Source organism: Pneumocystis carinii, assembly GCF_001477545.1.
Source record: "Pneumocystis carinii B80 chromosome Unknown supercont1.10, whole genome shotgun sequence".
Classification (NCBI taxonomy): domain Eukaryota; kingdom Fungi; phylum Ascomycota; class Pneumocystomycetes; order Pneumocystales; family Pneumocystaceae; genus Pneumocystis; species Pneumocystis carinii.
Window position 1 is genome coordinate 288,052 of NW_017264722.1, and position 22,387 is coordinate 310,438.

The 22,387-nt window shown below is 27.4% G+C and overlaps 9 protein-coding genes across 9 annotated transcripts; 5 read left to right on the forward strand and 4 right to left on the reverse strand.

Annotated features, from left to right (window-relative positions):
* Nucleotides 1-46: 46 nt before the first annotated feature.
* On the forward strand, nt 47-1,911 carry T552_02373 (hypothetical protein). Its single transcript, XM_018370918.1, has 7 exons — nt 47-95; nt 140-179; nt 227-827; nt 878-1,350; nt 1,395-1,503; nt 1,551-1,752; nt 1,791-1,911. The coding sequence occupies exons 1-7, from the start codon at nt 93-95 to the stop codon at nt 1,875-1,877; spliced, it is 1,515 nt and encodes a 504-aa protein (XP_018225436.1). The 5' UTR covers nt 47-92; the 3' UTR covers nt 1,878-1,911.
* Nucleotides 1,912-2,787: 876 nt separating this feature from the next.
* T552_02374 (hypothetical protein) lies at nt 2,788-4,016 on the reverse strand. Its single transcript, XM_018370919.1, has 3 exons — nt 3,715-4,016; nt 3,366-3,671; nt 2,788-3,318 (listed from the first exon to the last, which is right to left on the reverse strand). The coding sequence occupies exons 1-3, from the start codon at nt 3,968-3,970 to the stop codon at nt 2,834-2,836; spliced, it is 1,047 nt and encodes a 348-aa protein (XP_018225437.1). The 5' UTR covers nt 3,971-4,016; the 3' UTR covers nt 2,788-2,833.
* Nucleotides 4,017-4,110: 94 nt separating this feature from the next.
* T552_02375 (hypothetical protein) lies at nt 4,111-5,773 on the forward strand. The gene is made up of 5 exons (XM_018370920.1): nt 4,111-4,278; nt 4,324-4,796; nt 4,840-4,934; nt 4,980-5,681; nt 5,729-5,773. Exons 1-5 carry the CDS (start codon nt 4,156-4,158, stop codon nt 5,758-5,760), a joined length of 1,425 nt encoding a protein of 474 aa, XP_018225438.1. The 5' UTR covers nt 4,111-4,155; the 3' UTR covers nt 5,761-5,773.
* Nucleotides 5,774-5,967: 194 nt separating this feature from the next.
* Nucleotides 5,968-9,250, reverse strand: T552_02376 (hypothetical protein). The gene is made up of 14 exons (XM_018370921.1): nt 9,212-9,250; nt 9,060-9,166; nt 8,909-9,013; nt 8,785-8,862; nt 8,537-8,737; nt 8,078-8,491; nt 7,514-8,032; nt 7,350-7,468; nt 7,088-7,304; nt 6,902-7,043; nt 6,667-6,857; nt 6,379-6,622; nt 6,227-6,335; nt 5,968-6,181 (listed from the first exon to the last, which is right to left on the reverse strand). The coding sequence occupies exons 2-14, from the start codon at nt 9,156-9,158 to the stop codon at nt 6,013-6,015; spliced, it is 2,607 nt and encodes an 868-aa protein (XP_018225439.1). The 5' UTR covers nt 9,159-9,166; nt 9,212-9,250; the 3' UTR covers nt 5,968-6,012.
* Nucleotides 9,251-9,688: 438 nt separating this feature from the next.
* Nucleotides 9,689-10,232, forward strand: T552_02377 (hypothetical protein). The gene is made up of 4 exons (XM_018370922.1): nt 9,689-9,745; nt 9,795-9,880; nt 9,925-9,996; nt 10,050-10,232. Exons 1-4 carry the CDS (start codon nt 9,735-9,737, stop codon nt 10,184-10,186), a joined length of 306 nt encoding a protein of 101 aa, XP_018225440.1. The 5' UTR covers nt 9,689-9,734; the 3' UTR covers nt 10,187-10,232.
* Nucleotides 10,233-10,271: 39 nt separating this feature from the next.
* On the reverse strand, nt 10,272-12,853 carry T552_02378 (hypothetical protein). The gene is made up of 15 exons (XM_018370923.1): nt 12,765-12,853; nt 12,627-12,724; nt 12,533-12,576; nt 12,378-12,490; nt 12,285-12,330; nt 12,135-12,237; nt 11,984-12,091; nt 11,800-11,944; nt 11,601-11,756; nt 11,444-11,560; nt 11,174-11,402; nt 10,821-11,120; nt 10,530-10,767; nt 10,411-10,488; nt 10,272-10,366 (listed from the first exon to the last, which is right to left on the reverse strand). Exons 1-15 carry the CDS (start codon nt 12,805-12,807, stop codon nt 10,316-10,318), a joined length of 1,869 nt encoding a protein of 622 aa, XP_018225441.1. The 5' UTR covers nt 12,808-12,853; the 3' UTR covers nt 10,272-10,315.
* Nucleotides 12,854-13,529: 676 nt separating this feature from the next.
* T552_02379 (hypothetical protein) lies at nt 13,530-16,324 on the forward strand. The gene is made up of 12 exons (XM_018370924.1): nt 13,530-13,789; nt 13,836-14,002; nt 14,047-14,114; nt 14,163-14,276; nt 14,323-14,383; nt 14,430-14,718; nt 14,763-14,866; nt 14,919-15,049; nt 15,098-15,608; nt 15,649-15,721; nt 15,768-15,935; nt 15,981-16,324. The coding sequence occupies exons 1-12, from the start codon at nt 13,576-13,578 to the stop codon at nt 16,277-16,279; spliced, it is 2,199 nt and encodes a 732-aa protein (XP_018225442.1). The 5' UTR covers nt 13,530-13,575; the 3' UTR covers nt 16,280-16,324.
* Nucleotides 16,325-16,348: 24 nt separating this feature from the next.
* On the forward strand, nt 16,349-17,301 carry T552_02380 (hypothetical protein). Its single transcript, XM_018370925.1, has 7 exons — nt 16,349-16,479; nt 16,522-16,567; nt 16,613-16,678; nt 16,726-16,786; nt 16,829-16,992; nt 17,033-17,134; nt 17,183-17,301. The coding sequence occupies exons 1-7, from the start codon at nt 16,395-16,397 to the stop codon at nt 17,253-17,255; spliced, it is 597 nt and encodes a 198-aa protein (XP_018225443.1). The 5' UTR covers nt 16,349-16,394; the 3' UTR covers nt 17,256-17,301.
* A 376-nt stretch (nt 17,302-17,677) lies between these two features.
* T552_02381 (hypothetical protein) lies at nt 17,678-22,007 on the reverse strand. Its single transcript, XM_018370926.1, has 13 exons — nt 21,715-22,007; nt 21,275-21,666; nt 20,970-21,236; nt 20,749-20,927; nt 20,524-20,704; nt 19,899-20,480; nt 19,413-19,855; nt 18,936-19,256; nt 18,736-18,892; nt 18,567-18,692; nt 17,935-18,522; nt 17,835-17,886; nt 17,678-17,785 (listed from the first exon to the last, which is right to left on the reverse strand). The coding sequence occupies exons 1-13, from the start codon at nt 21,959-21,961 to the stop codon at nt 17,724-17,726; spliced, it is 3,597 nt and encodes a 1,198-aa protein (XP_018225444.1). The 5' UTR covers nt 21,962-22,007; the 3' UTR covers nt 17,678-17,723.
* Between the last annotated feature and the right edge of the window lie 380 nt (nt 22,008-22,387).

Consider the following 22,387-nt stretch of genomic DNA (forward strand, 5'->3'; position numbering starts at 1 on the left):
TATTTTTAAATTATCGAATAAAAAGGTTATAAATTTTATATCATTTACAAATTTATTATAAAATTAAACAATATATATCTTTATAAACAAAAATGGTATTTCTTTTTCATATATTTTAGGGCATGAAATAATACTACAGGTTATACTTGCTGCTTCAATATGTACTAGAGGTGGTAAAAGTAAAAAAAAAGAACAGTTTTTCAGAACCTCATTAAATAAAAATTAGCTATTCTTTCTCGACAATTTAGGGATATTCCAAAAGCTAGAATAGAGAAATTACTTGCGACTTTTCCTCAGTTAGCAAATACTGGAATACAGCATACTACTATTGAAACTGATTACATACGTTATGTTTACCAACCTCTAGAAGAACTTTATATGATTCTTATCACTAATATTCACTCTAATATTTTGCAAGATATTAACACTCTTCATCTTTTTACTGAAACTGTAATAAATATATGTCATTCTTGTGACGAACGAGAAATCCTTCATAATGCATTCGAATTACTTAATGCTTTTGATGAAATAACATCATATGGCTATCGAGAAAACCTTTCATTTGCTCAAATAAAAAGTTTTCTTGAAATGGATAGTCATGAAGAAAAAATTCAAGAAATAATTGCTAAAAACAAAGAATTAGAAGCCGGAGAAGAAAGAAAAAGGAGAGCAAAACAATTCGAACTGCAAAGGAAAGAGTCATCAAAAAAAGGATTTAATAATTTTCAGTCACTTTCTAGCAATCAATACCAGTCAGTTTCTCAATCATTACAAAATATGAATTTATTTCATAATATTCAAGATATTGGAAAAAAACAGGTCGACAAGTATACATTATTACTTTTCTCATCTATATATGTATATTTAATTTTATTAGATCTGTTACATTAAAAGGAAAAGGAATGCAATTAAGTAAAAAACCCAAACAAATTGATAATTATGAAAATACAAAACAAAGTAAGAATTTAAAAGAACATTTATTTTCAGACGTTAGTATGAAACAATGTAATATTAAAGGAGATGAATTTGAAAACATCCAAATTAAATTATTTGAAGATATTCATATTATAAAAACAAAAGATAATGGTTTTGAAAGTATAGAGATTAAAGGAGATCTTCATTTACGTATATTACAACCAGACGCTGCATTTTTTCGCATCTTTTTATGCGACAATGAAGAAGAGAAAATCCAATACAAAACACATCCTAACATCGATAAATCACAATTTCTATTGAATAAAGTAATTGTTCACCGTAATTTAACAAAACCATTTCCAGTAAACAACTCTCTTAGTTTATTAAAATGGAAAATAATAAAAAAAAAAGAGAACATCATTTTTCCACTTACTGGTTATTATTTTTCATTTTTTATCTACAATAATTAATATTTTCAGTTAATTTATGGACATGTAAAAACAATGAACATATTGAAATGAATATAGAATATGAACTCACTTCAAATGAATATGAATTTCAAAATGTATTGATATCTATTCCATTACAGTAAAAAATTAATATTTTATTAATTATTAATGCTAACTAATTGCTAGATCTTATTCAACCGTTCTAGAAACTACTGATGAAATTATTATAAACCATGAAAAAAAATCGTTAGAATGGTTTATTCCTGAAATCAACTCTTTTAATCAATCTGATAGCAAAAAAATAACTCTAGAAAATAATAGCGATACCGAATCATTTTTCCCAGTGTCTATTAATTTTAACATAAAAACACTTCTATTTAATATTGATGTAAGGCATATTTTTTTTATTATCATTAACAAAGTTAGGTAATTAAAGCAGAACTGATTAATGAGGAAAAAGAAGTTTCTTTTTCTAAATCAATAATATCATCAGGAGATATTATTATTAAATAAATAATTTAATAATATCAATTTTAGTATATTAATATTTTTGATATTATTATTTCATCAATTATAAATATTAAATTCCAAAAATCTGATTTTTATTATAAAAATAAATTATATTTAAATCAATTTTTTTTACGAACTTAAAATGTTAATTTTACATTGTTTCTAAAATTTTTGAATAAAAATATTTAGAAATCATAATATTATAGCATGAACTACAAATTAAATAATTTAAAATACAATATGCAGTAAAATTATGATATTATAATTTTAAATAATTTATACAGATAAAAACTTAATATTAATTTATTTTTTCAAATAAAATTGATTTATATGATTGCAGGAAATATTATTTTATTTATAATTAAATTGACTTTTTCCTAAAAAACAAATGATTAAACATAATATTATAAAAACATATGAAATATACTTAATAAAATAAAAAATTAAATACAAACTTTTATACTAATGAAATAATAAAAATATTTTATAGTTTATATTTTTTAACACAATATACAGACCATAAAAATTAATTGAAGTATGTTAATAAGACTTCTAACTAATACAACAAATTTTCAATATTTTTTTAAACTACAAAATAATAACATAAAACATAAAAATATAATATTAAGATATATAATTACCAAATTATATATTTTTTGTTTTTAAACATTAAAATATTCAACAAATAAACATATTCAATAAATAACGTTTCATAAATAGTTAAAAAAACAAAGCTCAGTACTATTATAATCAAAACTTACGCAAAAATATTATCTAAAACATTTTCAATCAAACAAATATATAAATTCAATAAAACAATGCTAAATAAGAACAACCATATATGCCATAAGTTATATTACATCTCGATAAACTTTAGAACCATTATTAATTAAATATATATCTTATTAGAACCTTTTTCTCAAAAGTAAGTCAAACAATAACTGACATTAAGTACTTTTTTATTCAAGTATATTAATTATATTTTCATTATCTCTTGGTACTCCTGAAGGATCAGTAATAATATTTCTATTTGAAAAACCATATTGTCCTTGATAATATCGCGATATAGAATCTTGATACGCAGGAGGTGTAAGAAGAGCAGATTGATAAGCAGGAGGTGGCGCCAACGTTCCTACCATTGGCGCTAATCCCCATTTTTTCACATTAGCTTCAATAAAAACAAATCCATATTGACCAAAATTCACATGAATCTGACATGGACCACTTGCACCAACAGTGGGAAACAAGTTGGTCTTTAATAACTGAGCGGCATCTTCTAATTTTTTTCCATTCCTCGTAAAAAAAACAGTGCCCGTTCGGGGCTTATATCCAACACCGATAACATCTCCCTGTTTAAGCACAGGTCCATAAGGTTTACCTAAAAACGGCTGATTATGCCTCTTTGAACCATCAGAAACATAAGCAATGGAATATTTATTCCATCCTATAATTAATTTAATATTCAAAATAGTCCTAAGAAAAATAACAAACCAGGTAACCGATATAAAGGATAAGGTTTTGTTGTTAATCCAATGGAAGCAATAATATTATCAGAAAAATCATATAGCTTAGCTTCCCAATAATATGTTTCATTAGTTTTTGGAATAGGTAAATTTGTTTGAACACTGCATTCACTATCATAAAATGTTATTTCAGTCCTAGCCTCTACAAAACAATTCATATTTTCAAAAAAAGCTTCAAATTCCCATGCAGAAACCCCCTTTTCTTGGATAGACATAAATTGAGAAAGACTAATATCAGTTAACATGCTACCTGGAGGATTTGCCTCTTGAAATGCTAACAATATCAATTACTAAAATTCATCCTTCTATAAAAATACCTTTTGCCCGAAAATAAGATTCTATCTCTCCTTCATTAGCTGTTTGCATTAATACAGCTTCTTCATGTATTAAATCTTCATATTGCTCAGAATTTCCATGACCTAAAAAAACAGAATTATGACAATGACCATTTATGTGATATATAACAAAAACAATGACAAAAACACCTAAAATTCCTAAAAATGAAAGAAAAAGAATTAATATTGATGAAGATAATTTAGAGATATATGGATTTTCATTCAAATCAAAAGACATTCCTTAAAAAAATCTCAGCACTAGAAAGTCCTATATAGTATAAAAAGAGGAAGCTAAATAAAATATTAAAAGTAATGCTATCTATTTTTTTAAACTTTACCAAACCTTAAAATTCAATTTTAAAAAGTAGCATAACAGTTTTACGAAATATCGACCAGATCATAATTTAAAAAATTCTTAAAAAAATGGATAATAGGAATTTGACACAGGAAGAAATAGATATACTTCAATCATTTGAGTCAATAACACAAATTAATAATTTAGAAATATCTTTGGAAATCCTTGAAAATTATGAATGGAATTTAGAAGTAATAACTACTTAGTATTTATTTTTTTAATTTTCAATTTTATAGAAAGCTATATCATCAATTTATGAGGGAAATTTACAACAAGTTTCAACATCTGAAAGTCCTATGAATGATTCAACAGATATAAATTATAATAATGATTTATCTCAACGATCACCGGAAATCTTAAATACAAATCCTATAACTTCATCAATTTTCACATTAATTGTTATCCCGCTTTCTATATTATGTAAAGCAGTATCAAAGACAATATGTTTTTTTACAAGAATGTTTCCTTTTTTATCTAAATTTATGGGATTAAGTCCTCCAAATTTAGTCGCTGGACAATTTCAAAAATTTAATTCAAAAAACACATCTGAAAAATTTATTCGAAAATTTGAACAGGAACATGGGGTTGATCATGTTCCGTTTTTTGAAGGTGGATATGTAGAAGCATTGGAAGTTGCAAAAAAAGATTTAATGTTTTTTATGGTAATTTTACAAAGCGATTTACATGATGATACCTATTCTTTTAATCGGTAAATATATATTCTTCTATTTTTTGAATAACATTTTTTATAGAATTACTCTTACAAACGAAAACTTGATCGAATTCATTAAAAATAACAATATATTAGTATGGGCAGGAAGTGTTCATGAACCAGAGGCATTTCAAAGTATATAAAAAATAAGCATTAAACTTATTTATCTAACATTAAAAGTATCAAATAACCTTAATTGTACTCGCTTTCCATTCATTGCAATAGGTATTTCACACTTACATTCTTCAAATACATCAAGTGCATCATCATTAGCTCGCATAGAAGGATTTATATTGCCAAACGATATGATTGCAACTCTAGAAACATACGTTGTACAACATTTGTCAACAATTCGAAGATTACAATCTACGAGAGAAGAACAACTTATTGCAAGACAAATACGTATTCAACAAGACAATGCTTATGAAGCATCTTTAGCAATTGATAGAGAAAGAATGTTACAACGTAAAGAAGAAGAAAAGCATAGGATGGAAATAGAGAAAAAAAGGCAAAAGGAACTAAATGATGCTAGAATTCTTGAAGCAAATAAATCTCAATGGAGAATATGGAGAGCATCTAAACTATTTCCAGAACCAACTTCGGATTCTTCTCAGATTGCAAAAGTTAGCTTAAGATTACAAAACGGAGAACGCATTGTCAGAAAATTTGATGCAAACGTACCTATTGAAGAAATTTACGCATTTATTGAATGTTACGATATAAACATAAAAGAGATACATGAGCCAATAGAAAAACCATTGAATTATGTTCATAAATTTAATTTCCAATTAGTATCACCTATGCCTAGGAAAATTATTAGATATGATACTAAACAAAAAATATTAGAAGAAAAAAACTTATATCCTAGTGGAAATATCATAGGTAATCTTTAATATATTAATTATATATATAACACTAAATATTCTAAGTCGAAAATCTTGATGAAGACAAAAATGATTAATCAGACGACGGCCCATAAAATTCTTAAATCCTGTAATACATATTTGTAATGTTTAAAATAACCATAATAATATTAATTTTAAAATCAATATTTTATAAATATAAATCCTAATTATAGAAAATAAAAAATAGATGATACATGCTTTTACAAAAACAAACTTTAAATTATAAAATAAATAGAAGACCATCAAAGCATTACACATGTATTCTAATGATCATTATGCTCATATCTTCTAATGAAATAACAATAATTTCATTTTCCATTTATCACAGCCTTAATTTGCTCAGTACTCCATCGTGCAATTTCTTTAGTAGCAGAAGAATATCCAGGCTTAGTTCTTCCTTGCTTTAGGCATTCATTAACCCATTCTACTTGAAACATCGATGAAATTTGATTGCTAGGAATAATTTCAGCAAGATCACTATTATATTTAGAATATCTATAGTCATTTAATTATTTAACGAACCCTAACAAACCAATCATGGCACGAGTAAGACTTTCTGATTTATCATGAATGTTATGTATCATTGCTAAAAAACGAAATATATGCGGAATATGAGGAAGAAGTGGATTAGCTATACATTATTAGCATTTATAATTCACATTAATATAAAAAACATTTTTTTTCTTCTTTTAATGCTTGAACAATACCAACATACGCTTCCACAATACCTTCTCGTAACTGGTTTACATAATCAATCATTTCATAGCCCTGATCAGGAGTAGAATATATCGTAGATGCTTGTTGTAAAAGCTGCATAACTACTTCTAAATATTTCATAAAATTGCTTCCAATTGCAAGAGCGATATCCCCAAAACATGACAAAATTACAGGTTTAACATTAGGATGTAAAACTGAGCTCTATATAAAAGCTAAATAAAATACTATATCAGATTCTAGCTTACTTGAAGATTTTGAAGAAGATGAGTCATAAAATTATCGCAATATGGAATCACTTTATCACCTAATGCACGAGAAATATCACCTATTAAACCAACAGCAATAGAACAAAGCTGATATTCTTCAATATTAGAAAGTGCAGAATACAAAAATGGAACAAAAGAATCCAAATAGACGCAAAAATATCCATTCAAAACTGAATCATATATTATAAAATTTACTTAAAAATAAAAACATTACCTAAAGTTAAAGCACTAATTGCTAAAAAAACATCTTCATGAATTATGGACTGTCGTGATGCACCCTGAATAAGTTGGAATAAAATAGCCATTATTCTATCAGAAGAAGGACGTGCATCTGCACCTAAATGCCTAATGATACTCTAAAATTGTATAAATTTTATATTTTCAAGAATATATTTCTTACGGTTAACGTATTACAAAGATTAGATTGATGTTTTTCATGATTAGTGCGTTCATCAACCCCAATAATTTGATCGCGAAAAGCTATTGTACGTTCTAACCGTTCAAGTATTACAATTAATAACCTTGATACTATTGGTATCATATCTAAAGAACTATGTGTAACGATAGTAGATAAAGCTTCATATGCAGATGTTCGAGAATTATTTTCATTTGTAGTCCTAAAATAATCAGAATAATTATATAAAATTATACCAATTATATACTGTTCAGTTACACCAAGCAATGATGACACAATATTCTCAAAATATGGAGACATAATTGATGTCTGTTGTTTAGACCCATAAGAACAACCATCAAGCTGCTCAGAAAGATTCATTAAAGCCTAATACTACAATTAAAATAAAAAAAACAAAAAAAAAACACGAACCCAACAACAATTAGAAACTATCCGAGGATTTGCATTCAGACCATTTAAAAGAGCATGAATCAAACTAGGAAGATGAATTTCAGGGGAAATAGCATTTATAACTAAATCAGATATACGTCCTAAAGTCCAAGCAGTAGTATCTTGAACCTGAACCACAGGATCCGACATCATACTAATTAAAACAGGTAAAGCCTCTTGCATCAACGTTTCCAATAACTTTGGATCAGGCCCCTCCAGAATAGATCCAAGTGCCATAACACCAGCTTCTCTACGTTTCCAGTCATCACTTCTAATATTGGCTTCAACAAATGTCAATACGGGGCCAACAATTATGCCTTCCACGCATTGAGAGAACAGCTGGACACATGTTCCAGACGCCATAGATATATTCCACTCATCTTCATCTACATCTTCATCTTGCTTACACATCAATTGCAGCAAAACCGGCAAAACTTCCGGAAGAGCAATCTTAGCAAACTGAAAATTTTCTCTTTCTGATGTAATACCATTTTCAAGAGCCTAAATATCATATCAAACTTAGTAAACAGAAATAGTAAAAAATACCTCTTGAATTTCTAAATTAACATCTATTTCTTCTTCGCATACAGTACTCCAAAATTCCACTGCTTGCAATGCAACCTTTTCATCATCATGCTTCATACCAAGAACTGTAAGACCAAAAAGAGCTTTCTCCATATAAAACTTCATTTTATCATAATAAAGCTGCATTATACGAACAAGACAACCAAAAGCAGTTATTTGAACTCTCACATCCTCACTTTGTGTAGCTTCACATACTACCTGCATAATATAATTACGCTCCCCCTCTCTCTCAAAATTTTCCTTTACAAATTCTAAAGAATCAAATAAAGCGCTAACTGCAGCAAGACGAACAGAAGAATTAGGCTCTTCTTTTCGAGCACCCTGAACTACTGCCGTCAAAATAGCATTTGATTGAGCAGCCAAATTATTAGGATCCTAGATAAGACATTATAACTATCTAAACATAGATAAAAAAGTTACCACTGTCTCACAAATATATCCAATTGCCTGAAGAGATGCCTGTTTCAAATTCGAATTTTGTCCCTCTGATACGTTTTGAACAAGAGTAGCCATTAATTCTGGCCATTGATTAATTGGAAGTTCTATTGCAGCGATAGACGCAATAAATTGTGCAGCAGCTTGTCCTGCTTTTCCATCTTGAGATGCTAATGTTAAAATAGTCTATAAAAACTAAATATTTTAATGACACAAATAATGAAATTCCTTACATTTTGCTTAATCTGCTGTTTTAAGGATTGTTCTAAAGAAAGCCATTTCTGATTATATTCTTCTTGTCTATATCTTTCCTGTATATACATTAAAAACATATGTATCAACACCAAAATTTCAAACTTTCGAAGTCAAAGAATTTTTAAGAGCTAATCCTGATGCACTTCTTATATGCGATGGAGATTGCTCGTTAACAAGTTCTTGAGAAAGTATATGCATATAAACAGACTAAAAAAAATCAATGTAATAAAAAATACCTAAAAACATATAATACCCAATGATTATGACTTATGGCTTCCAACTGTTGTGTTGCATCAGCTCGAAGCCGTGCGTCGGAAGAAAGAGTATTTGCAAGAAGTTCACTGATATTCATTTTTTTTCCTGAAAAATTATAAACTAAAAAAAAGAAAAAATAAAAGTAAATACTTGTTAAAATTTAACCTGGTTTTTATAGTAAAGGCACTATAAGCCAATTTTTCAAATATAACTCTATAATTCAAAATCTTGTAATCTTTTCAATTTCAATTAACCAGACTTAGTTGAAAGAAAAAACTATCCTTATTTTATAACAATATATCACAAACTACTCTAATCTCTGAAGAATACCACTTTAATAACAATATTATTTTAATTTTTATTGTAGTGATCTTTTTTTAATCAGAACACGGTTAACCGATACTTTTAAAAAGCTTCAACTGTTAAAATCTCAAAAAGTAATTAAGAAATAAAGTTACTATTAAACTTAAAAAAATTCAAACAATTTTGTTATATAGATTTTGTTGCAACGTCTAGGAATATTATTGTCTAAATAAAAAATATTTTTAAAATTACCACAAATTATGAATCGAGTAGTTTTCATCATGTCACTTTTAAAATGGAAACTAATAATTATAACTAGAATTACGATCTTGGAAAGAATAGCGATTATAATATTCGTGATCGAGGATATATGTCTACAGTGTTGTAATCCTATTTTATTAGATATAATATTTTTAATAATATAAAAAAGTGACAAGCCAAAAAAAGAAGCAATTCTAGATTTAGGGAAGTATCAGGATCAAAAAGTAAGGGTAAAGTTTATGGGAGGAAGAGAAAGTAGGATTATTTCCAAGAAATTATACTTTATTAAATATATATAGTTGTGGGGATTTTAAAAGGTTATGATCCACTAATGAATTTAGTATTAGATGAAGTAATTGAAAATTTAAGAGGTAATTTAATTTAAACTAAAAACGCAGATATGCTAAATAACAATTTGTTTTAGGCGAAGATGGAAATATTACAGATCAAAAACGACAACTTGGACTTGTCGTTATCCGTGGTACTACTTTAGTACTTTTTTCACCTGTAGATGGAAGCGAAGAAATTAAAAATCCGTTTTTAGAACAAATTGTAATATGAATAAAAATGTAAGGGCATGATTTAGTAATGCTTAATAATAAAACATTTATATTCTAATCATAAACATCTGCTTATAATAACATTTAATTACAATATCAAATTAAATATAGTTATATCAAAAAATATTTATTAACTATTCTTTGTTAAATCAAGGAATGCTGACTGAATACAGTTTTTCAACTAAATATTTTAATAATAATATTATATATAATTTTATATATTACCTCCTTATAACTTACTATTAAACAATTCTGCTCATCCCTTGATACAAGCATAATCTTTTCGTCAACACCGGCATCAAGCTATTAAATGTTAAAAAAATCCAACAATATCAAGTATAAACTTTGTTTAAACAACTAATAACATGTGCCATATCAATTACAGGATTACCATTTTCATCAACCTGATGAAAAACGTAATCCCTTAATAATTTAATAAGATATCTATCACCTGTTTCTGACCATAATTTATCATGATCAAATTCTGGTCTTTCATTAATAAACCCGAATTTACATAATAAACGAACTAATCTTCCATTTTCTAACTCACGACACAATTCAGACTCAAGGGTATCATTATAACTATTATAATAATAAATATATATATAGATAAATATAACATGCAATAATATTACCATAGTGAACTATTAAATGCATCAATGATATGAGTGGAAATAAGGGTAGCTAATCTGTCAGCTGACTTAGATTCAGTATTTTCAAGAAGATAATAAATAATATCATGGAAATCTTTAGAATAATGTTGAATAATATAATCAAATGACTCCTTCATATTTTGAACAGAAGTTAAAGAATTACATGCTAAAGTAAGCATTAATTGTCCCAGTAATATAAAATCATGATTCTGTAATTGCTCGTCATTCTTTCGAAAACCAGAAACAATGACATCCATTATTCCACAGCAATTTATCCTTAGCCTTATTCACAATTAAACAAAATAGGCCAAATAATATACATATATATATAATACCGCATTTTCCCAGTTAATAGAATTTTAGTGAGATCAAGAACTCGAACAGCAAGACCTTCAGCATGAATAGATTTTATCGCAGAAATAATTTGAATAAGATAATTCCATAAAATATATTCAGAGATTATAGCTCGATCATTAGACTCAGAACCCTTCTGAAAATATTGTACGAAATGTTTTTCATACAATGTAATAGAAAGTGGATGATAATCATAGACAAAAACAATAGCTTAAAATTAAAAATAAATTTCGATAAAATAAATCACTTACAACTATCACCAAATGCTTTAGTAGTGAATGCTTCATGAACAGATACTATATTTGCGTTTCTAATTTTCTTCCATATTTTTATCAAACTAATAGAAAATTCATTCAATAAACGAAATCCTATAAAAATAAGAAAAAGCACACAAACAAAACCACAAACCTTCTAATCGTCGAAAAACATATGAATATCCATCATTACTTGAAAAAACTTTATATACCCAAGAAGAATAACCAAAAATTCTTGTATTCTTATTATGAAGTGTATCAAGAGGAACGAGTGAATGATATCCAAGTATCTGATCCGGCAAATTAGAATCTATTTTATTCATTAAATTTAAAAAGATTTAAAAAATCAATACCTCCTAAAGTCTGATGAATAGCCTCTGATTTTTTTTGAAGATCTTCACGAAGAGTATCAGACATAAAAAAATCATGAATTGTTCTTTGATATGGCTCTAAATTTGTCCTATACGGTGCTGGTGATGCATATAAATGATATTGTAACTAAAAAATATTAAAAAGGAAAGATAAAAAAATAAATACCGGTTGATATAAAGGTGTTTGATTATAATAAATCTCATAATCATAAAAATTATTTGAAGACAGAGAATTTGTATCATAAAAGGGATAAGAAAGAAAATTATCAGGTGTCTATAACGCATAAACTTAAAATAAAAATAAAGAAGATTAGAACAAAATTAATATCGAGTTTTGAAAATTCTTGATCAATAGAAGGTTGTTTAAAATTTGTATCTACTAAATCGTGGGAAGCTGACTCAGACAAAGAATCCTGGTTCCTTTCACTCGTTAGAGATATAATAATATAAACCTTATATATTTTAACTTGATTGAAGCAGATGATTGAGAATTAAGCGTTTGATTAGATAAAGCTAGACATATTAAAATTACCACCAAAACTTAGACAAAAATAACATACACAATTGAGAACGTGGAACAAAATCAGGAACTTGTGCTATTAACCGAGAATATGTCTTCGGAAATACAGTGTTAGAAGTGGATAATGTTAAATCAGGAATATTTTTTTTAAGCCTAAAAGTAATGTTAATTAATAACTAAAAAAAAAAAAACAACATTTCAGAGGAGGAAGAATTATTATTCTTTTCATAAGTTCGATACTAATAATTATATCAATATTTTTCCTTTAAAAAATCCGTATAAATTTTACAGTTTCATGATTAAAAATGCATCCTTTATCAGCAAATTTACAATATCCATGAATCAAGATATTTCTACATAACGTTTGACTTACAGAACGACTTATATCTTTTCAAAATCAGTAATTATAAATCTATAATCATGAAACCTTTTGACTTTAACCCTAAAGCCTCCTTCTGCTCCCCAGTCATTTAAAATAATCTTAATAAGAAAACTTATAGAAATTTAATAATTAAAATACTATATCCTTCAACTTAATTTCATAATCTTTATAATTATAAATACTTTAAATCGAAAAATGATAACTAAATTTCAAACAAACGATAATAAATATCTTGATATTATTAATTATATACAGCAAAATTCCATGACTTTTATTAAAAAAATAATACATTAATACCATATCATTATTTAAATACGAGTAGATTTTTTTTTTTAAATTTTTTCTTTTCTTTCTAAAATATACATATTATTTCTAAACATTTAATTCTATATAAATTACAAAAATATTCAAAATTAAATATCCAAAATATAATTTAAAACTGTTAAATATCTATTTTAATCTCAAATATCAGTATTTTATAAATTACATTAAAAAAAATATTTACTAATATCTCGAGTTTTATTAAAATTAATAAAACCAAAAATTAGCATTTAAATATCAATATTTAATAAGTTTAAAGCTTACTTTACGAACTAAAAAATTGCTTTCATATAATGTGAGTTAAAATTACATAAACGGATATTATATGTATTCATTTTTAAAGTAAATCATTTAAAATATTCTAAATAATTATTAAATATAAAATTTCTTTACAAATTAAAACTATTTTCTACCAAAGGCTAAAAAGCATTAAATTTACGAAGACAAAGTCATAGGTTTTCATAAAAATTATTCAGTCTATTATTAGCTTTTCTAACTGCAGAAACCAATCATTAAAATCTCAAAGAGTAATAAAATGAAAATTTCCAATAAAAAACAAGCATTTAAAATACTGGGAGAAAAAGTACTACCTGAAACAATAAAATTAAAATCATGGTGTCCATCAATGGACTTACTAGCATTTATAACAACATCTAATGAAATTTGGGTATATAGATTAAGTGGAAGTCGTGTTTGGAAAACTTTAAACAAAAATCATGAGGCAACAAGTATTACTTGGAGACCTGATGGTAATCTAAAAGATATTGAGTTTGGCAATAAATAACTATAAATTAGGAAAAGTTTTGGTAGTAGGTTTAAGTAATGGAACCATTAGGCTTTACAATGTCAATGATGGCTTACTTTTACATACAATTGAACCACAAGCCCCTGAATTTGACAGAGTTAGTTTAGTTAGTTGGGTAACAGAAAAACGGAAGTTATCATTTTCTGAAGAACAATTTGTATTTATTATTTCTTTATAACATATTACACTAACAAATACTAGTCTTTACAAGAATTCGATCCTATAAAATTCTTACCACGTTTAGCATCTATACCAAGTGAAAAATCTAGGTGCGTCCGTATTTCTTCATTTTATTTTATTTAATTCCCTAATTATAGAAATTTTTCAAATTCATCTTTAACCAATTTTGTTTCAACTAATAATGAGGACAAACAAATTAATGAAATGGATCTTCTTATTTCAGGAGATATGCGTGGAAATCTTCATATAAGGTTAAATATAGTATGGATTTTTATGATATAAATTTATAATATCTAGTATTTGTGGATTGTTTCATCTTGCTCTTTTACCTTTAGTTTCTACAGATAAAATTACCAATGCATTTTTCCTTATAAGTTGTAAATTAAAAACATTAATTACTTTAGACTCAAAGACAACTGTTATGTCATTTTTCTTCATCTGATTTGCGCATCCAATCGACTATATCAAAAAATGAACAAACTCAAGAAGTTTTCATCCATTTATTAGACATGAAAGCATTTAGAGCTCTTGGAGCTTCTGTTACTGAGATTGCAAAATGCTCTACAAATTTTCATTTTCTTCTTACGTATATTAAAGAGGGAATTACAACTATAACAGAAGAATGGCAAAACATGAACGATATTGAACAGGAATATTTACAAGCATTTTATGATTGCCTTAATGAGCATAATGGTAATTAAGTTACTTTGCTTAAACTGTTATTTAATTATTTGAAGTTGCTAATGTGGCAACTCCTCGATTAGAGTTGTTTTCTTTAGTAATGACAGGAATTCCAAGTGCTCCATTAAGGGATTGGATGACTAAAAGATTAACTGAAAGAGTATGGAATTTCACATTTCTTAAAATTATAATTAAATTTAAATATTAAATAGGGTCTTAAAAAATGGGAAAAAACTTCTTTAGCAAGCTATGAAAATCTTCGCAAATTAACACATCAGTATATACTTCCTGCATGTGATAGAGTTGCCTTATTACTAAGCAAACTAAATGGTCTTGCAAAATGGTATTTATATCGTATTCATAATTAATAATTATAACTAATTTACTTTAGGCCTAAAACAGCAAAACCGATGTTCATAGACTCTAAAAAAATACAGGCATGTTTATATATCTTACATATATTTATAGAAAATTTATACAATTTCATCGAGAAAATAAATGAAGAAGTACAACTTTTTAAATCATTTACAATATGGATGAAATTTATCTTTGAAGAAATTTCACCAACAGAACTTGTTACGGATACAACACTTCATCCTGCAAATGCATTAGAAGTTGCAAAATTTATAGAAACTGTATTTCCAGCATCATCTATTTCAGAATTCATCACTAGCGATGAAAAACTTATTTTGCCTAATAACTTCGATTCATATAGCTATAATTTTCAAGAAAAAAGGCCTAGACTTAGTTTTAAAGTTATTTTAGAAAATTTAATGTCATATGGAACATTAATCTTTAATAAGCCAGCAGCAGAACTTAATAACCAGTGGACTCGACTAATGCATCAATTATTAAGCAAGAATTTATCTAATGCGTTGCTTGATATGAGATTAATAGATTACGTAATTTTCTAAATTACTTTATTACTATTAATAGCTAAAGGATAATTATTATTCCGTATACATAGCAGGATATCCGAAAAAAAAGGAAGATGACATATTTTCGTCGCATATTTGTAGGTTATATTTATTTATTTTTTATAATTCTAATAATATTAAAAGTTCAAATTATAAGATTTAACTTGCATGACGATGGCACTAAAATATCAATGAATAGTGAATACGTGTCTATTGATCTTACAATTAACTCACAAGAATTTTGGATAATACAAGACTTAGCTTTTGTAGACGATAAAAATATTATTTTACTTTTATATAAAAACGACAATGGTACTATATCTTTTGGTACAAAAAAACAGTCTAAATAATATGCAGAAGAATACATTCTTGCAGATTTTAACTATATTAAACTCGATTACAAAGAACATATATTAAATACATCTAAAGAATTATTTGATTTTACATTAAAACAAGATTCTATCAAAATTAATTTTTCACGCTGTAGGAGATTTACTAGTGATTTTGTACCACAAAGTATAACTATAAATGGTCTCCCTGGAAGGAGAATTGGATGTATTTTAGCAAACGATCTACAAAGATACCAAATTTTTGATATTGATGTTGATGATGATAACGATGAAGATAGTCAAGAAAGCATACTAGATGACAATTAACTTAATTTAAAATTTTAAATAATATATAGAAGAATTTAATACATAATTTTTTTGTATCCTAAAACATTCCAACATTTCGAAAAATCTAACATCTTAAAATATATTCAACAAAATCATGGATCTAGAAATGCCAGATATGCAGGATTTTGATGGCAATAATGAAATAGATTCAGTACTTGACCTTGATTCAGACATAGAAAGTAAGAACTTTCAAAAGCTCTTATTTTTTTAACAGTATTTAGATAAAAATGACAAAAGAGAAATAGGAAATCTTGCAACATGGACAGTGTATGAACTCATTCAAAAAGTTTTCTGATATTTATAAAATACTAGTTCATCTTCAAAACCTGGATTTGGTGTCGAGCAACTTCGAAATGACAATGTAGATACATTTTGGCAGTAAATTTAAAATTACTGTTTAATTTTATTTAATATCATTTCAATAGATCAGATGGCCCTCAACCACATTATATAAACATTCATTTTATTAAAAAAGTTTCAATAAAGGTTAAATTTTAATGTTATATTATATTTAATAATATTGTGTAGCTTTTAAGTTTTTATACCCAATATCGTCAAGATGAATCATATACACCTTCAAAAATATCAGTAAGGGCAGGAACAGGATTCCATGACCTACAAGAAGTTATGGCACTTGATTTAAATGAACCTAGTGGGTGGGTACATATATCATTAGGAGATTGTGGAAAAGAGTTAGTTTAATAATGCATGAAATAATTTTAATGATTTAAGTGGACTTTTGAGAACACATTTATTACAGCTTTGTGTACAAGCGAATCATCAAAATGGAAAAGATACTCATATAAGATTAGTAAAAGTTTTTGCTCCCCGAATGTAAAAAATCCTTCATCTAATTCACTTTTTCTAATTTTTTTATTAAAGATATGCAGCAGACGAGACTGATATCCTTCCATATACAAGCATAGCCTTTTCAAAGCATCTTAAAGTACGATAATTTCTCTAAATTAATATTATTATACCTATATATATACAAAAGTCTTTTCAAAACCATTACTATGTTTAAAATTCTGATAACTGAGATAATTTCTAAAGATTTTTTAAACATTATGCAATAATAAATATTTTTAAAATATGTTATTTCAGTTGATATAATTTTTAAAATGTTGAATTTTCAATAATTAACTGTTAATCAAATAAATTATTTATTGAACAATTTCTAAAAAAGCTCAATTAAATCTAAAACTAATCTTTATGATGCATGAAATATTTACATAAAAAAACTTATTACTATAAAAACCATAACCAAATTCTTTTGCAATTCATAAGAACAAAAATACTAACACAATTATATACAAAGTATTTAAAAGATAAAATCCAAAATATTTTTATTTAAATCTTAAATATTTTTTAACCTTAACAAATATAAACATCTTCGTGCAATCATACAAATAGATATTAAAAATCAAAATGCTACTCTTACTCGCATATCTTCAATTTTCTTTGCTATTTCAGAAACTTCACGATCTAAAAAATATTAACCAAATTAACATTCTACAAAACATCTTAATACTACCTAACTCATTAGCTATCATTTGTTTTTTGTCATATGGAAGCATTAAAAACCTCTATTAAACAATTATAAATAAAAGAAAAAAAAAGAAAAAAAAAGCTACCTCACATAAATCACCATCAATAACAGATTTTACAGGAACATAATATCCTCTATATATTAAATGATCTCGACCTATTAATGAAGGATCCTCTGTTCTCATAAGTGCCTCTAGTTGTTGAAAAAAATCCACATCTTCTCTTCCTACAAAAGGCAGAAAAATACCTATACTTCCCATCATCCCCGTATAAACAATAATATCGCGTCCACCCGCAATTAATTGAACTTTATGCATAGACGTAAACATATCCCCTACATAAAAATGAGCCAACATTTTCAGCCTTTTTGCAGCACCAAAAAGATATGATTTTTCATGAATAAGTTGAGCACCAGAAGGATCTTCATCAGCACTTTCAGAAACTTCGGGAGGACATCTATTAATCCAAAAATTTCCAAACTTATCACCAGCAGCTACAGTATCATAATCCAACATTGTAAAGCTTGTAGTCCACCGAGGGATTATATCATCAGCAAAAACTATTAATCGATTCTCAAGATATTTATAAACAGCAAAATGAATAGACTCTTGGATATCAGCAATAATAATTCTACTTCCTTGAGTATGAAGCTGAACAATACAATTCGGGACAGCCTATATTCAATTAAAACAGTATATAAAATAAGAATAAAATGTACCCGGACTTCACATTTACGCAGACACTTCTTCATTCCCATTTCATAAATTCGTAACATTTTACCTAACCCAGCCAAAAGTCTACCTTGAAACCCCAGTAAAGCCAAAGGAATATTATCTACTTCAGTCTATAGATAATTTAGTAATCAAAAAATCAAAACATTAAATTACTTTATGAACTAGTTCAACAGATTTACCCCCATCAATAAACCGATAAATATTAATATAAGCAGAAGAAAATGATTTAGGTGACAAAATAGCATTTTTTCCAGTACCTATTACAAGAAAAATCTCATCATTTTGATTTTTAAAAGTTACTATAGCAATACTAAAAAATATTCAAATAAAATCATATAAAATATTTAAAGTACCTAAATGCAGCCTCATTATCATCAAATTCAATTTTAGAAAGAACTTTTTTAGCAAGAGGATCTAGAACTGTAATACATGACGCCCAGTTTCCGGCTGAGCCTCTAGGTAATCCAAAATCTTCAGGAGGAAGCACAAAAGAATCACCATTCTGTAGACCTTCCATTCGTTTCTGCCGTTCATTAGAAGGAAGAACATTATGATCTGATTCAATAATGTAAAATATGTGTTCATTTGGATGCTTAATAAATCGACGAGGAGTATATGTTAATGGTATAGAATCTTGTTTAAGAACGTTATCCAACCCTTCAATAGTAAAAATCCTATTTATATGTTAAAAAATATCATAAAAATATAGAATTATATGAATTCAAAAAAATATCAGTAGGAACAATTGGAAAAAATTAATCATAAGAAATAATTACAATTCAATTCATCATAATAAAAGTCCTAAACCATTAATAAAATAACCCTCTTACCTTAAATCTTGTCCTTGAATCCCTACAATACCTTCAGGACATTGTTCGCTTGAAAAACCCCAACAATACTCAAGACTCTCATAAATTAACGGAACAAGATGAAGAGAAGCATTAATGATATATACCAACCAGGGTCTTGAAGATAAAGCAACAACACTAAGTTGATTCTGAATCGTAACACAAAACAATTTCACTGGAGAAGAACCAAGAAAACGAGTTCTAGTATCTTTAAGCTGACCTGTAGAAGTCTCAAGAACACTTCTTAAATATACTCCATTATTTAAACCAATATGAAGATAAAAAGTTTCAATATTTCTTTCTTTCATACTCATAATACATAAGGAATTTGGAGGAGCCGTTAATGCTTGTACACTCAGGTTCTCAAGAGTATTATCCGGTTCTAGAGAAATAATTCTTACAGTACTATCATCACACCCAACAGCCTAAATAATTAATATATTTAAAACCTAAAATAAGAAACAATACCAAAAATGGATGACGTTGTCGTCCTTCTTGCACTTGACCAATACTCAAACTCGTAATAGAACCTGTCATTTGCTTTTTATCTTGATACTCGTTTAGATTTCCCTCGTCATCCAGCTCAAAATAAACAATTTCCCCATTTGACAAACCAATAACAACTTGTCTCTGATTTGTAGTTGCTTGTACAATACTTCGATGTGCAGGGGTTTTCCATTCATTAACACGCTTATCAGCCTGAATATGTCTTATTCCTTTAGGATGAACTTGAATTAGTGCATCATCACCAAGTTGCTGCACTGCTAACGTTGGACTAGAAGAGAGAAAACCTGTATCAGAAATTTCTTCAACAGTTTCACCAATTGATAAAACCAAAGTTCCATTAACAAATGAAAGCACAATATATGCATCATATTGGTCAGTTGAAATAAGTTTTGTGGTCCAAACAGCTGTAGGTGATCCAGGAAGCCCGCTTGCAACTATTTCATTAACTTCCAAACCATGCCTTAAAATTCTAAAAGTAGATCTTGCACCTCGACCACAAAGAGCATATATTTGCGGTGCATCCTCATCTGTAAGATTTAATATCTTAATACATTAACATTTTCCTATTTATGAAAATACTAATAACCTTAGAATCCATTAAAGGATTCATGCTATTCATATCGTCTACAAGAAGTAAATTTTCCAAAGGTCGAGGACGAAAGTATGAAGGTTCATATGTTTCATTTAAATCCAAAACAGGAAAATTAACACTAGAAAATTCGATCTCATTATTATCATCACCGAGTTTCTCAAATTGATATAAATGACTAGAATTAATGAATAAATAACAAAAATCACTATTAAAACATACTGATTTCCATATTCACTTCCTACAAACAAAAACCCAGATTTTAAAATAGAGAGTCCTGTAGAGACTGGTACTGTATCAAAATATTTTATTCTTAAACATTTTACTTCATTATCATTTAGATCAATAGTTACTTTAAATAAATCACCGTCCTCATTCTGAATGAGGAAAAAAAAAGCACCCTAAAAGCATTCAAAAAAAAATAAATAAACATATGCACATACCCTCATTTTGTGAACAACATATGATACAACAATCTGATTCGCTTTAGGATTAGCCAATGGACCCATGCGTGTTGGAATGGGTATTCTATGAACTTTTTTTCCTTTATGTTTATAAAATATAGAATTCTCTGTACAAACAAGAGTTCCTGACGGACCATCAGTACCACCAGGAACCGCAATAAGAAGATTAGCTTTTCGATCAACGGGATCAGTCCACTTTCTGACAACATGATTTAACCCAAGATCAAGTTCATAATACGTAAGGACCTAAAATGAGAATAATAAAAAAAAAAAATAAAACTTACTTTCTGTGTGTCACGATATGCTTTTCCAGAAGGATCTAGTTCAGCTTCTGTATAATCCACTTCTAAAGCAGCAAATACGGGATTTTCATACCCTACATCCAATCCAACAAGACAAAAAACCAAAGAACAACTTTTATGAGCTTCTAATGGCGAACTAATAGTAAGATTCGTAGCAGAATCCCTGTTTAATACATATACAAGCTTATTTTTTTCAATAGATGCTATCATAGTGGCCCTTCCTTTAGGATCAACTGCAAGATACTGACCAGGAACAACTCTTCTTACACCCGATTTCCCATATGTTTCCTGATGAACTTTCGAAAAAACATTTATATCAGGTTTATATTCTAAAATTGTAATACGACCAGAATCCGACCCAACTATTAAATGATCTATTTATACATAAGATTCATAGTCCCATTTCCAATAATAAAATCCACCTTTATTAGTTCCTGCCAAACGAAACCCTATCAATGAACGTATTATCCCATATACATCATGTGATAACAATGTTTTTATTTTTCCCAAATTAGGATCCGGTTTAAGAAGTTCCAGACGAGACCCACGAGCAACAACTATTTCCTGTTGCTTTTGACCTGAAAATTGCCCAACAACTGTTAGACTAATACCCGATGGAGGAAGTAATGACAATGAATATAAGAACATATTCGGCATAATTGCTGCCATTTTAAATAGAGAAAACGACTTATATACAAATAAAAACAGTTAAAAAACGAATTATTAATTGTCTACCAAAAAATATAAACACAAATTAATCTCTATTTCTCTTAAGACTGGAAATACATATAAAAATCGTATAAAATAAGAAAATTAGGTGAATATAAGGTTAAACCCTAACTATCGAGGGTATCATATAATATTGTTATATATTAACAAGTGTTTAACTTAGATTGTAGAAGTCAATTAAGACATAAAATAAATTATATTTATTAAAAAATAAACACAATTTGAATGGGAATAAAAACAATATTAGCATTAAAGAATTTAGTAATAATTATATACATCTTTAGATTCAAAGAAGAAAGGGTTATATTAAAACATGTGTAGATGCTTATTAATAGTATCAATATTTTGCACCCATTGGTAAGATAC